Source organism: Pieris rapae, chromosome Z (assembly GCF_905147795.1).
Source record: "Pieris rapae chromosome Z, ilPieRapa1.1, whole genome shotgun sequence".
Lineage (NCBI taxonomy): Eukaryota > Metazoa > Arthropoda > Insecta > Lepidoptera > Pieridae > Pieris > Pieris rapae.
The window spans coordinates 8,076,838-8,093,238 of record NC_059534.1 but is presented as its reverse complement, the minus strand read 5'-3'; the positions used below and the strand labels follow the sequence as shown (position 1 = coordinate 8,093,238).

The 16,401-nt window shown below is 33.4% G+C and overlaps 1 protein-coding gene across 2 annotated transcripts; it reads right to left on the bottom strand.

The window, feature by feature from the left end:
• Positions 1-1,580: 1,580 nt before the first annotated feature.
• Positions 1,581-15,961, bottom strand: LOC110998151 (PHD finger protein rhinoceros). 2 transcript variants are annotated; one of them, XM_022266631.2, is made up of 6 exons: positions 15,651-15,961; positions 14,573-14,892; positions 12,702-12,896; positions 12,249-12,465; positions 11,511-11,700; positions 1,581-11,433 (listed from the first exon to the last, which is right to left on the bottom strand). In XM_022266631.2, exons 2-6 carry the CDS (start codon positions 14,746-14,748, stop codon positions 4,646-4,648), a joined length of 7,566 nt encoding a protein of 2,521 aa, XP_022122323.1. In that variant the 5' UTR covers positions 14,749-14,892; positions 15,651-15,961; the 3' UTR covers positions 1,581-4,645. The 2 variants fall into 2 exon arrangements, with proteins under 2 accessions (XP_022122323.1, XP_022122324.1); XM_022266632.2 differs by lacking the exon at positions 15,651-15,961 and adding an exon at positions 15,148-15,436.
• Between the last annotated feature and the right edge of the window lie 440 nt (positions 15,962-16,401).

Here is a 16,401-nt window from a genome sequence, read left to right as displayed (position 1 = left end):
GATGCTGTCCTCTAATCTTAGAACCGCTAAATCATTCAGGCGAGCCGACTCCTTGATTGTCTTATACAGCTCTCTCTTGAGAACCATGGTTGAGTACTGTTCAGCGGTATGGGCTCCGATATATAAAACTCATACAGATAGAATAGAATCTATACAAAGATTTGTTACGATTGTTAGAGATTACGATTTGTTAGAGCATTGTGCTGTAAATATGGTCTTAGGTGCAAAATGACCAGTGTCTTGCCCACTTTCAAATGGTAAGTCTTGAAAGGAGGAGGTGGATGAGCGACCTGTGCACTTTACATAAAATAGCAAATGGCTAACTTGACAGCTATCTTTTAGAAAAACTTGGAATCAAGGTACCGACGCGTTCTGTGCGCATCCCTGAACTATTTATGATACCTACAAGTAACAACATTGTATCCCAGAATGGTCCGCTCGCTAGAATGTGCAAATATTATAATTCTGTGTGTTCTGAAGTTGATATTTTTCACAATAGTATTTGTGAATTCTAAAAGATTATGCACGGTAAAGACTTGCAACCTAAATAACTTATTTTAATTAATATTTTTTATGTGTATTTTGTGTGGTTGATATATAGTGTGAAATGCTGTCTACAGATGTAATTAGATTTCAGGTTTTCAAATGTTTTAGTGTGTAATAACTGTATGTATCTTATCAATCTGTTTCATTACCTAAATGTAAAAAATAAAATGTGTCAATCGTTGATTGTCGCTTTTGTGCTTTTAATATAAATTTAAAGCAAACATTTGGTCGATTTCGTCAATTTGATTATTTTATGTATTAATCTATATATATAATATATCAACCTATATTATGAACCCACAATCATTAAATTTAAATAATATCACTTTTGCGAAATACTTGAATACTTTTTCCTATTTCATTGCAGAATATTATTTTAGTATGTTGTGATCTATCTTAATACATGTAACCAAGTTTAGAATTTTATGTATCTAATAAAAATATCACGATAGTTCAATCGTTTAATATATTTTACAATTTTTTCTACAGTCATTATTTACATAGAAAAGTTGTACTATTACTGTGTATGTAATTAGCATAAAACGTATAAGATACAATACAATCGGTATCTTCTGGCTTTCTCTGTAAAAATAAATCCATAGTAGAATACAAATACATAATCCATTTATTATGTAGATGGTTATATTCAAGATCTTTTTCAAAATCAAATCGTATTTAAAAATTTCGCCCTTCTCATTGTGATCAGTGTTTTGTCCTTATTTACATGGGAGCGAGAATGTGAATAAGAGATTAATCACCAAATTACTACTTGTAGGCAAATAATTATGAACAGCAAGCGTATACACAGTAGCGATTCCGTATTTAAGTTTTCGTACCACATAATTGCAAGGTTGCAACATCAACACTATTGAAATAACTACTTAGAAAATTAAATTGCTAATTTCTTATCCTATTTTACTTGAAATCGGTATTCTTTTAATAGAGTAGACCTGCTAGCTATTATGTATTCCAAGATGAATTATTTTAATCTCAGATAGATGAAGCATTAAAACTCATTAAATAAAAGAATTAAGTAATTGATCTAGAAAAATTTAATCATGAAGGAGGCGACTATGTGCACATTGAAACTTACAATATTTACAACACCCGCGTTGCATTTCCCTTTACTACGTACACACTGCCACTTTAGCATCTCTTAATTTCTCAGATAACTCTAATCTGTACATAAGTAGTTTGTACAATTTATTCTTAATAACTAATAATCTAAGTTTTTAAAACCATGGAAATACTTATAAGGATAATGGTATTAGCTGTTAATCTCTCTTAAAGTATTCTTACAAACTAATACATAAATAACTATGTATGAAATTAATTTTAAACTAATGACTGATCATTCAGCCAATTATACTAATAATGAATTTACGACTGAGGCATAATATACAGATAGTTTTTCAACGATTTTACTGTTTACACATTGGACGTGAGCTACTAATTTATGAAATCTATTGAAAACTTGTAACTATATTTAATGCTATATCAAATAAAATGATGTTCCGACTTCAAAGGGAAAATTGTCGGACGTCTTGCAAACTCTACTTTAGTGACTGCTACATATAACCCCATACGTACATGTAACACATTAAATATTCCAACAACACTCACTTTAACGATGCTTTCTATATTTAAAGTAAATGACAATTCCAAACAACACTTACAATAGATAAAAATTGGTAAGTAAATAATATAAAATCATACGCTCAAAGCTCGACTCTAAATAACACCAAATATATGTAATAGTAGTACCAAAATTGTTATTTTATTACATTAAAATGGTTACAGAACATGCTAGTGCACATTATGTATATTGTATCAAAATATTTTAAAGTATTTACAGTGTCACTGAGTGTTATCAACGGTCGTTATTCTAAAAATCTTAAAATGACGTATAAATTAAAACAAATCACAGTAACAAGGTAATGCTCGATAATTACAATGCCTGATAATGCAATTGGTACAATATTTACTAAGCCACATGTTGTACATACTCTTTACATTGGATAGATTGTGCGTACTGCATGCGTAGGAATAAAAAATCAAATAAAAAACAATTTGGCAAACGTGGAACTATGTTTGTTAAAATATTTTCCAATCGGTGATAAAATGCGCAAAAGGAAGACAATTTTTATGTGATTTTGTTACAGTACGAGGGTTTAAAAATTATATTTGCGAAAGATGTTAACATCGTAAATAGGCCTTTTTCTGGAATCTGATTCCTGTTTGCTCCTTAAAGATAGTCAATTTCATGATCTAATATAATTATGACACCTGATGATTAATTGCTATTGCATTATTCAATTCAAGGGGATTTCAGGCGAGGCCAGGCCTGAATCGCAATAACCAGAATAAAATCATGCAGATCAATTTTTTCAAAGAATAATAATGGAAATTACTAATCTAATTTAAAAAGTAACCCAAATAAGGAATTACATGTATTTTTTATTTACAACCGTTTAATAAAAATTCCGTTTCAAATACGAGCATCGCCGGTGATAACAATAAATAAAAAATAACAAATAATTCTTAGACAAATTGACTAGTTTAAAGAAATATAACCAAACATTGATTTTATAAATCTGTAGAACTTTTAAAACAAAGTTTTCAATTTTCACTACAAACTTTAAAAAAAATGTGAAAGGTTTTATAATGTTCTCCTAAACAATTAAACTGATATTTTGTGACTAACCGTTGAGCAACAACACGAATCAGTTCCCACCAGATTTATGTTTCATTTACTATGAAAAAAAAATTATGTAATGTTGTTGACATCTTTACCAACATCTAACGTACATACATATAAACACATTACAATGGAAATGACAGTGAAAAATACTGATTCTAATCGTCGACAGTTTATTATATCGAATTAGTAGGTAAAGTTTAAAACTATTTTTACAATACGTATCTTAAATAATAATAAATGCATTTTTAGATAATTAACAAACTGAGAAGTTACGTCGAAATAAAATATACATATAATGATTCTCTTGGGGTCTTAATATTTTATAACAGTTATTTGTTGCAAAACATTGATTAACTGGAAAATAAATTCATTGAATTGTACTTTTACAATTGCAAGACATTTCACAGAATACATTGTGATTTTCAGGGCGATTAACTGAGATTTGATTTTTAAAATTAACTGTATTTACATCGTAAAATAACATATATGAGAGCAAATACTAACACATATGGACTTAAACCTACACCGGCCCCAGAGGTCGATTAGAACATGACTATCCGATGAGTATTGGCAAATATTGCACATTTTATTATGCATACAATAATAATCTATCATAACCTAGCTGTGATTTTTACAAAATACAGTATTGTTTTTATAAACTCACACATAATTGCCATGGTATAAATATTCTGAAAGAATTTGAGTGATTCAGATTTAAACAAGCCTTGTATGTCATAATTATATTTTGATTTTTGACAATTTGATAACTATTTCAAGAATAATCTTGTTACAATATAAGCTGATTTAAAATGTAAATAAAAATTAATAAATGGTTTCTGCAAAAAAAAGTACATTTAATATAGAGAGTAAATAAAATCAGTATGTGTGCGTTTATAAATAGATTATTCTAAAATTTTCAAAATAAAAACCTTTAACATTGTGATATCAATGTAGGAGAAAAATTCATTTTAAACATTCTAGTGACCACATAAATACAGTAAAATAATAATTTTAAATTTGCTGAATGGATTTTATAGAAGCTGGAAATATATAAAAAATTACAGCTTTTGCTCTAAGCAAAGGCCGAAAATCGGTAACAGAATAACCTAATCAAATTATTAGTAGTTATTAACATGCATTTTGTATGACAGTGAGATTCTTTATTACGAGTAATATAGCTAATTTATTAAAGTATTATCCCTATATAGTCACATTTTGTGTATTCATAAATACTTCAAATGTATTATGTAATACATAAATACATATTACATGTAAATTGAGCTTTCGATTTATACAAATAAATAATTTACACTTAAGGTTAACATTAACTTTATGTTGTAACTATATACATGCACCTGACATTAAAATGTTTTATAGTCCAGTTTTTAACTTTTTATATCACCTCATTGTACAGTTTCCATCGATGGTGGCGGAAGGGAGTGGCTCCGACGTTGGACAACTCTTATTGGCTTCGGCGGCCTCTTTTTCTAACCTCGCCTTTTTCATTACATAACCGGAACCTTGAGAACTACGTTTTAAACGTATCGGGGTCACTTTTTCAGTTCGTATCCTTCGCAAGGCAGACGAGGATTCACAGAAAGGTGTATCTATAGCGAGTGGGTCGGGCGCTGACGGATCGTAGTCGAAGGGGTCCACGGCCAACTCGGCGCGAGCCGCTGGCACCGAACTCTCTCCGTCTTTCTCCTCTGCCCCATCCTTTTGACGCTTAATTTTAATTATTAACTTAGTAGCGCTTTCACTATCACTATTAACCACTAAAAGTTTTTTGTCCTTTTTCTTCTTGCCCTTATCTTTTTTTGGCTTTTTGGGTTTTTTGTCCTCCTCGAAGTCAGCCATTACCATACGGCGGTATATCATACTTTCACGTTTCAAGTCTTCCATGCTAGGTGTTGGTATTATTTGTGTTTGCAGTCGTTTCTTAGGGGGTCGGAATTGGCAGCTCGATGAATCTTCAGGTACAGGTTGCACTAAGTTTGAGCCAATTTTTATTTTTAACTTGGGTGCAACAGGCGATATTTCACTGGGCGAAGGCGGGCTTGGTTTCGAAGGTGCCACTCGCTTTCGCCTCTTTGGGTATTGCCCTAGACCAGCTACGAATTTTGATAACTTTACATTATCTGACAAATCTATGTCGCTATTTAACTGCCGTAACTCCCGAGATAGAGCACTGCTCTTACGTTTTTTCTTTTCCACAGCCGTTTCAGTCATTTTGTAATCTTCTCTGGTCGGTATACTTGTCATGGAAGCAACGGCTTTAGGTATCGTTATAACTGCTCGAGCTAGCGGCTGAGGTGCTACAGGTGGTGGGACGATACCGACATTTGCAGTATTAGTAGGATCATCCAAGTTCATATCTTGCGTCACATATTGCTGCAGTAATTCTTTTTTACGCATGCGTCTCCAGTTTGTAGAACCAGTTGATGAGACAGAGCCGGTGGACAAGTTCAACAAACTACTATTGGGATCGTAAACGTGGACATGTGGTTTTGGTGCCACCGGCGGGGCTGAGCTAGCAGAGTAATTCGCATCTAAGAATGGTCCTTTTATTTTGACTTTTAACTGATTTCTAGAATCGGATAAAGATACTTTCGGTAATTGTGGCATAAATGAATCTTGATGAATTATTGTGTCTGGTATTGGGGTGGTAAGTTCGGCGTCTGCTTCTTGGTTACTTGCCATTTTGAGTGCGGTATGCAATTGCTTTTCCACTTCCTCATCAATATCCGGTAAATGCTGATCAGCAGTTCCACTGGCAAATTCTAGCAAATGACTGTGGTAAACATCACTGACAGCTGGAGATTGAATTTCCGAAGCGCTGTAAGTCCGCATATCGACTGGTCCAGGTAGAACAGGTTGTACTTGTGAAAAACTAGTATGTTCCAAACTATCCGTATGTGTGGGCGAATTAGATTCGTCTTTTTTAATTTCAAGAAGAGAACTCTTATCCTCTTTGATACTGATGGATGCACTTTGTGGACTTGAGATTTGGGGTGATTGCGAATCATCTTTAAAACTATGCTCCGATTTGCGTTCGTCTTTTACATCTATAGATTTTCGGCGGTCTCTTAATGCTTTAAGATCAACACCATCATTTGCTATCTCTTCTTCAAAGTCGTATACGGTACCAACAAGTTTACTTTGTATAGAATTTTCCATATGGGCGCTAAAGAGGTTTTGTGAAACCTGTGCACGACTTTTTGAACGACCTCGTCCCCTTTGTGTTCTGTTGCTTCTGTTGCTTGGTCTTTTGCTTACCTTTGGTACATCTACTTGTTTTGGCGATATACCAGGACTCTTCCCGGATAGCTTAAGTGAATTCTGTTTTGTAACTTTCAGTGGTGATTTAGAATCTGGAGGTTGTGAGCTCTCAGTGTTTTCTGCTTTAATTGTTTCTCGGGTATTGCTACCATCGTTAAATGAATCAACACTTATACTGGGACTTGAAGGTGCGTTAATTGATAGCTTATCGCTACCTGTTACATCAATATCTTCTGATGGCGAGTCAAGTGGCTTCGATGTTGGTGATGCTATCATTGCTCGTGTTAATGCTATATTTTGGGAGGATGTCGTAAATGCGGCACAAATATTGGAAAATATTGGTTTTGGTAACGGTGGCATCAGTGACGTAGCCGAATAAGATAAGCTTGGAACATAAAGGCCTGGAGCAGTGGAAGATAATGACAGTTGTGATGATGGACATGCCCCTGGAGGAAATATAGGCAATACCATAGGACCCAGATATGGAGACGCAGTTTGTGGATAATTCGCATATTGGTTTAGAGACATAGCAGGATCTAAGGGATGAGAATATGGTGGAATAGCTGGGTAACGATCTATTTCTGAAATAACACCCGATCGATGGCGATCGCATGATATATGTAGACTGGTCTTTTGAGAATTAACAGAACTGTCAGAATTTGTGCTAGATGCTGAAGACCGCCTTGTTGTTATCTTGCTCTCTTGCCACTTAGATTCATGATTTAGATAAGGAGATGACACTGTAGCACAATCTGAATGTATTACAGAATTATTATTATCATATGTATGATTGTCTTGAGTTAAATCATTGTCAATAGAATGGTCCACTACTGATAAAGACTGCGAGTCATCACTTTGCTTTGAAATTGATAAGGAATCACCAATTTCAGAGATGGAGTTAATGTCAGAATGAGCAATAGATAGTTCTTTTATATCATCAGTAAAAGAAGTAGTATCATCACACTTCTTATCAATTTGGTCTAATTGTGAATCATTCTGTAAGATAGATATAGCATCTTTATCATCATCCATATAGTCCATATTGTTTTCATCGTGATTATTAGAATGAGATATATGTTTCTTCTGATTAAAATTTTGCAGTAGATCAATTGTGTATGGAACATGATGGATTAATGGTATGTCTTTAATTGAGCTTTTGTCATCATCAACTAATGATATTACTGAACCGTCTTTTGGACTATCAGGATCACTCTTAGGTGTACTCAAACCCAAAGGAGGAACTTCTATTTCTATTTCCTTATTATCATTGGTAAAGCCATCATCTGATACAAAATTTTCAGGTTGCACTTTCTTTGAACTTAATTGCATTCTTAGACGGTCAACTAGGTTTAAAGTTTCTTGGGCGCCTTGTTCTTTAGAATCTTCTTTAAAAATAAATTCCGAATATGGTGGAAAGACTTCGATTTCATAATGATCATTTTCTCTAGGTTGTGGTGAATATATATTTCTGTTCGGAAATGTATTTAAAGCAGATGGAATTTTAGCACTTTTTGATATTTCAACCGCTTGGACATGACTAGAGTCTTGTGCAATAAATTTCTTATCAAGAGTAGATTTTCTATTATTTCTGGTCAATGTATTCTCAACATCAATAGTATCCATTGTAAGAGTTCTTGCATCCATAGGTGTTTTGGGTGATTTAATCATTGTGTTTTCATTTAGATTTGCTTGAATTTTAGCAATCATTCGAATACTACTTCTATCTGTAAAATCAACATCTAGAGATTTATCTTCTGTCATATATTTCTCGTGATCACCTGGTTTTTCGACAGGAGGAGGATGAACGTGAGGACTGGGCGCTTGTGACAGCCAGTTTTGGTGTGTACTAATTGTTTCGTCATCAGAAATGTCTCTTTTTTCTTTAATTGGTGATAAGTTAGAAACTGACAAAGACGTATCACTTTTAAGTTCTTCAGTTTCACTTTTAAGTTCGATATCTTTATTATCAAGTAAATCAGGCTCTTCGGCAATTTCTTCTTTAGGTGACTTGTTACCAGGACTTTTAATTTTGTCAATTATTTTTTCTGTGTCAACTTTATCGAAGGTGTCATCCTCATCTTTAATAGTGTTCTCCTCTTTAATTTCATCAACTTCATCTTTTATCGTATCGTCCGTTTCCCGTTGCGTAACAGTAAGTTCAATGGACTTGCTGCCCTCTTCTTGTTTGGGAGTGACAACGTCGACGATCCTGGGTGATTTTCTTGCTCTCGATTCTGAATCGTCAGACATATTTCCGCTTCCAACAGTGCTTCGGGTCCGAGTACACACGGTAGGGACCGCGACCATTGTTCGACTCGATTCCTCTCCTTCAATAGCCGGCGATGAAGCCCCACACTCGGACCGCCGTTCGGAAGTTTTAAGCTTCTTGTCTGGGGTCTTCTGAGTGGATTCATCTGTGACAGTTTTGGCTTTGCGACGTCTCCGAGGTCGAGTAATGGAATACCTAGACCCTTTAGAACTCTCGGAGTCACTAGAGGCACTAGTTGAAGACAGTGGTTTTGATACCTTGTCAAGAAAGGGCAAATCCACTGTTGGTCTAGAACCTGGTGGCGAAAACATCGATGGTTGCCTCGGAAACGGTTTTATTTCTCGAGCTTTTGCAGTAGGTTTAATGCTTGGTTTTTCATTAACTTCATCAGAACTTGAGGATGATGTGTAACTGCTACTGCTAGAATTAGAAGAGGAACTCGAACTTTCATCTTGGATAATTTTAGGTTTTATTTCTTCTTTCTTGGGTGACTTTATTTCTTCTGATCTTTCATTTTCTTTCTTTTTATCAGAATCTGGTTCTACCACTGGAGCTTTAGCTCCAAGGCCACTCTTAATATGAGCTGCTGCTTTTTTAGCTGCCTGCCTTTGAGGGACATATGCAATTGTTTCTTTTTGATCTTTAGATGACTTTTTTCTGCTTATTTTTGCAGGTTTAGAATCTTTAATTTCTTTTTCCTTAGTCTTTACTTTTTGTTTATTCTTTGAATCATCTCCACTGACTTGTTTTTCAACAGGAGCATCATCTTTTTTAGAAACAGTGGTTGACCGCATATTTTCGGAAGCCTTTTTAGCTGCTTGTCTTTGGGGAACAATCAAATCAGTAGGATTATCTTTTTGTTTAGCAAACTTGATATTCTCTTTTGTTTCATCATCAGAAACATTAGATTTATTCGTGTTTTTCTTGTCTTTATTATTCTGTTTTCGTCCTCTCTTTTTAGGACTTGTTTTAGAGGCATTAGACTCTGCATTAGTTGATTTCTTTTCAGGTTGACTAGGGATAAATTCCTTCATAGCTGCTTTTGTTCTTGGCAGTGATTGCATAGAATCATTTTCAGTTGGAGATTTTTCAATCTTTAACTTGCTTTCTTTATTGCTTTCACTACTATCAGAATAAATATCAACTGGGAACTTGTTGTTTCGAGTAGATCTAATTGGAATCAAATCATCGCTATCTGAAACAGAGTCTCCTCTACCAGCAGCCATTTCTTGTTCCAATTGCTGAAGAGTTTTACTACGAGATTGATCTTTATTTAATTTAGGTTTTATTTTTTCATCTTCTGAACTACTTCCAACAATAGCTTTTGAAAGTGGCACTTTCTTTCTTCTTTGTTCACATTTTTTGGGAGATTTTTTACCTTTACCTTTAGGTGAAACCTTTTTCTTGGCAGTGACCCTTTTTTTAGAGTGTGTTGTTTCGTCCTCATCAGTGCTGGACCCAATTGTTCTTCCGCGATACTTCGAAGATCGCCCAATCTCAGTACCACTTTCTTCACTAGATAGTCCAGCATACATACCACCCCTACGAGAACCATTTACATAAAGTTTCTTATAAGGATTTGAAGATTTTGAGCCCCGGACCAAGCCATTTCGGTCCCGTTTTTTGTCATCACTAGATTCCTGTGGAGCTATTCTGGCGAGAAGATCATCAAAATCATTTTCATGGTCAGGTGCATTTGGACCTGAATACAACCTGTCATATATAGACGGCCCATGATTGGCTTCGATTATTGCTGTTAATTCCGGTGTTGGAATCGTTGAATCCGCAGATAAAACAGCTATTTGTTTGTGAAATGTTTGTTCGCGCATTCGGAAGTAAGATCTTGACAATTTTTCGCGTCGGCTAACCATATAGCACAAGTTACGCACCCTTTCTAAATCTTGGCGAAGTTGTACAAATTTTTTCATTTTTTCGAGATCAGCCTGTTCTTGTCTATGTGTCAGCAATTCATTATTATCCGATTTAGGAGGAAGCAAAGGTCTATTATGACCAGCCCTTCTTTTTAATTTCCAATAATTATAAATATAACTGACAGCATCTTGATCAACATCTAGATGAGAACTAATATCATTAATACCAATGTGTTCATCAAACTCTGCCTCAATTTCTTGAAGCCGCGCCGCTCGAGCTTGATTCTTTTCTTCTGAAGTCATATCTTTACGACGTTTTCTTTTAGCTTCTTCTTCTTCTTCTCCTGAACCAGGACACTTTTCTTTTTTGGAATTTACACTGTGTTTTTGACAATACGATCGCAATTTTACACCATCATCAGCATTTTCATCTTCAATAATTGCCCGCATTTCTAAACCATATTTAAATGCACAAGTAACATGATAAGCCGTTTTACAAGTCTTTACTGAGCATTGTATACAAGCTCCTTTTCTTTCACGGCACAGAACACAAACTAGAGACCATCTTGACTGAGGAATGGAACCTATTTTAGTGATGGGCTCCATTTTTTCAGCACAACCAATTGACACTTCCGGAATCCACAAAACACAGCTTACATGGGCCCATTTATGGCCAGATGGAGTGCATTTCATGGCTCCACTCACATTGGGACACAAAACACAATTAGGTTTAACACCCGCGCGGCAGGGTCGACACAACCATTGACCTGGAAATATATATTATTTTACTACAACATAGTTACTTATTTGGTAAAATTTTATACAAAAATTTTAAACAACTTACCTTCTGGAATAACTGTAATACCATAGCATGCTTGGTGAACACATATATTACACTCATCACAAAACACCATCTCATTTCCATCTTCAGAATCTGGAGATCTACATACGTCACATATTACATTTTCATCATATTCAAGACCTAAGCCTTCTTCCGATTTTATTATTGATTGTATTTTTTCCCATGTTCGTACCTGGAGACAACATGTTCTTAGTAACAGTTCAATCATTACAAAAGTGCATACAAAAAATATTAATGGTTGATATTAAACATGTTTTTTTAAATAGCAACATTGATAATTAAGTATTAAATGTAAACCAAAGATTTAATATATGTAGTACTTATTCTCATATAACCTACATTTTTTAGACAGTGTAAAATTCAATAAACTAAAAAAAATACAACAAGCAGAATTTTCGATCACCTTGACATTTAATATATAGCACCTGGATGACCGAGCCTTGCTCGGTATTTTTTTTTATGAATTGTATTTTTTGGAAATTATATTTATGTACGAATTACATACTAATAAAATGATGAAATATGAATAATATTTTTATCTGATCTTACCTACAGAATAATAAAAAATAAAACACGAATAAAATGACATTTTCTAGAAATGATTCCTAGCTAGATCGATGTATCTCCCCCGAATCCCCTCGTATACTTAATTTCATGAAAATCGTTGGAGCCGAAAAGAGTTGCTTGTTTAAAGATATATAAATTTCATATTACACTTACCTCAAGTTCCTCTATTACTTTTTCAAGTTGGTCCTCTGTAACTGCCGTGGCGCCGGCTCGGGCACGTTCGGCATTTAATAATTTGAGCCAAGCCATGTCAGTGGCATCTAAGTCATAACTACAAGCAGATTCTGCTTGGGATGGTGTTGTGCTCAGCACATGCTTATCTGGCAGGTAATGAGCATCTCTATTAAGATGAATATATTTATCCTTAGGTCTGGAAGAAAAAAGAGGAAATTAAAATAATATATCCCTTAGGTCTGAGGGCAATTGGCAAAAATATGTTGTAGATATTTTTTGCAGAACAGTTTTTGTTACATCTACATTACATATTTAGATCTACTACACCTGAATCAATATATGTCAGTATCACCTTATCTTACTATATCATAGATATTATAATATAATTTAAGTTGAAAAAAATTAGTAATGTGATCATTAATATGTACTTACAGTTTGAAATCTTCAAATTTTGGTGGTTTTGGATTTTTTATAATTTTAACTTTAGGGGCTGGCAAAGAATCTGGATTGACAGGAACCTGTACTCCTCTCTCCCAATCTTGCTTCCAAGTGTCTGTGATTATCCAGTAATCGCATGGTGTTAGCGGCTCGGTATCAGCCAATTTCATCATTGAAATGAAATCCTTCCTGAAATTTTTGGTATACTCCTGTCAAGACATCTCTTCAACATTATGGAAACTAAATTTACATAATTACTTCATAAATTTACAATAGCATTATCAAATCTAAAAGATTTGTAATAAAAATATCATAAATCTTACGCTACTGTAGGAATATGTAATTATTTTTATGTTATATTAAGATTATATCAACAAGGAAAAAGTATCTTATTTACAATAATTGAAATCTCACAGGATACATAAAATAAAAAGGTATTTTTTCCATCCTGAGTACCTTTAAAAAGGGCTGGGACATACCCATTTAAAGGAGTTTAATATTTGAGGATTGTTATTTTTGTGTTGAGTAGTCTATTTAAAAATACTGTGTTTCCAAGTAGACTTAATGTGTATCATTGAGAGGTAAATGTTATAGAAAATTTCAGCAATTTATTATTAAGTGATATTTTTAGCTGCTATTCTTATTGAACCAATAGCTATTGGTATAACACTTGTTTGGTTATTTCTCCAAAGGTTGGTTTCTGTTTTGAGTGGGACATACAATATAATTCACTTAATCAATTTTAATGTCTAATAATTATGTTATCAATATATTTTAATTTACCCTCAGAAAGCACAGTACAATTTCCACAAGATTTGGGCTGTTTAATTTTTTTTACTTGTTATGTAGCATAGTATTTCAATAAATATTATTAGTTTTGGCATAATTTTATACTATATAATATAAAGCCAAAACTCAAATCAGACTTAATGAATGTATGAGTCTTTATAATAAGTAAGCACAAAACAATAACTAATACAATTTGTTAGACATTCGCTTATAGCTTACCAAGACATAGTTAATTTTTAGTGCATACTGGGAAAATTAAAAAAATATTAATTTATTACAATTTAAAAAATAATAATTGGTTGTATTTCTTACAAGACTTTCATGAGTTAGCCAAACATTTACCTAAATCGTCAAAAGTGAACAAAAGTTAATATTCACATAATATATGCACCAGGTAAAGATTCTGTATACAACAACAAAAATTATAATAATGAGTAGGTGTAAATATAATCATGATAATGCAAGTCTATTGCATGAATATAAAAAAGAAACTTCAGAGCCTTATGGAATTTATCTCAACAATTGCAGATAATTATATACAATACATATAGGTAAAATTATTTGTACTAGAAGATATTTACCAATATTTTCTTTAAATTATGCACTTGGTTTTCATTCATTTCATATCTTTTGCCTAAAAATGTCTTATAAAGTCAGCAATACTTGCTAATTTTTTAGTAAAAATATAAATGGATTCCACTTATAATCATACAAACTATGTGAAAAATAGTAAAAGCATATAAAGTACCCATTAAGTACCTAATATTATCGCTAAGCACAAAATTAAACTAATAATCACCACAATACACTCGCATGTTTGATTTATCGTTGTAATTTTTGCCTCTGGTAGCTAGAAAATATAACAATGCAATGCAATCTTAAAACTATAAACACATTACAAAATGTAAGATTATTCTTAAAATATAACAACACCCTCTAAACAGAAAAGACAATTGCATTCGCTTCATTTAAATACTGTATCCTAAATAATATTTTAACATGATTTCTTGCAATTAATTAGTTCTAAACAATGTTGCACGAGCAAAATGCACAGTTATAATATGTAAAACACAAACCTGAAAAGTTCTGCAGGTGCCTCAGAGGCATTTCTATTATAAATTGATGACATCTTGAGGTCACTAACTGGACGAAGCTGCCAGAGTGCGTCTTCAGACTCCACTCTTCGGCGCTTGGAAGTGCCTGCCTCGTCCCTGCGGACCCCACTAGCCCGCTTTGTGCCTCTCAACGACATCTTATAAAGTTTATTCACAACCTACATGTTTACGACCCCCACACTACTTTACATTTTGAACGTGGTAATAACATTGTATAGAATGTCACATAGCTTGCTACATATTGGTACTTCAATTTTCCACAAGACACAAACAGGAACAGCCTGAAAAATATTAAATAATGTGTGAAGATACCAAACAACAGTTTGTTAAATTATTAATACCTATCACTAAGCACACATTTTAACACCAGTAAAATCGAAGATTTATTCACCATTACACTGGTTAAGGGTTGCAATATAGTGTAACACTGTTCTCCTTACTAATTACTATATGTTTTTAATGTCGGTAATAAGTAGTTGTAGTCGTTACAAGGGGAATTTGATACAAATTTACGATCGCGGAATTAGTGCTTTTACCTGTTTCACTACCACACTATTCTACTAATACATGATTTTATCACAAAAGAGGTAAGTGAATAACATTATGGTTTGACGTTTCACTATTGCATGAGTAAAATGTATGGCGGGCCCGTGTATCGTTCGCCAGAATTTTGTCTAACAAAAATACAGATGCAATTTAATAAAATTAACTCTCAAGAAGATATCGCTGCTTGAACACACTTATTCTACGCGAATGTAAAACTTGTGAGTTTTAATTTGTCGATCTATAACAGTAAATATTTATCACAAAGATATTCTCCATTGAAACTACTTAATAAAATTGACAACATAGATAGCAGCACTGTATTGTTGCCAGTTTGACGTTTGTCCTACGCATCATTTCGACTCGCAACTAGGTAGGAAAGGGATATAACATATATTTACACTAATATAGTTACAGGTATCCATATTACAACAGGTCGATTTTATATGGTACTTAATCTTTGTTATATGAAAGAATATGTTTTATCCATACATACATTTTCTGTTATAATTTCGCGCCATTGGTCAAAAATTCACTTGGGGTCACGTGACTATTACATACGAATCATTAAGACAAGCCTAGTAAAATGGCCAAAACGCACATCGAGTTCATAAAATGTCATGGGTTCTAACAACTTCCAGCTTAACATTAACATTTAGGTAGATTCCAATGTTCTTTAAATATGATAAACTTTTCACTAACACAATCTTTAAACATAAATATAGTTCATAGCATTATTAATCACAATAATTTTACATGAACTTTCGATGAGGGATATCAATAAGAAGTTTCAGAAATCTCACAGTAGCTGGCGCTACTAGTAATGAGATCTGAGCATCAGAAAATATTGCCATCGCAAAAAAACTATATGTACATAGAGTAGACAACGTTAGAACAGTGTATATATAATTATATAAATGATTATCTAATGATTCTTTGCCGTAAACGACCCTGGGGTTTAATAATTAAAATTGTTAAAGCATACATTTAACCATTTATACCTTATAATTTAGGTAATTATCAATACTGTAAGTTATAGTCGAGACTTTGTGTGGGCTTCAGGTACGAGATAAGTCGCTGTGATTTTCATATGTCATTACCGTATTGTATAATAGATTTTGACATACGGAAGTCATACGTATTGATAATTTTTGTTTCTGAATCATAACACTCGTCACTCTATAGTCCAATAGCCATAGTACTCTTAATAAATTTAAACCTTATCATTCAGCAGACAGCAAGATTAA

Bases quoted from the DNA above. Each gene is read 5' to 3' on its own strand.
- LOC110998151 (XM_022266631.2), bottom strand. From the start codon at position 14,748: ATGTCGTTGAGAGGCACAAAGCGGGCTAGTGGGGTCCGCAGGGACGAG. The intron at 12,466-12,701 runs GTAAGTACATAT...TTTTTCTTCCAG, and splicing joins AAATTTGAAGATTTCAAACT to ACCTAAGGATAAATATATTC. The intron at 11,434-11,510 runs GTAAGTTGTTTA...ATATATTTCCAG, and splicing joins TATTACAGTTATTCCAGAAG to GTCAATGGTTGTGTCGACCC.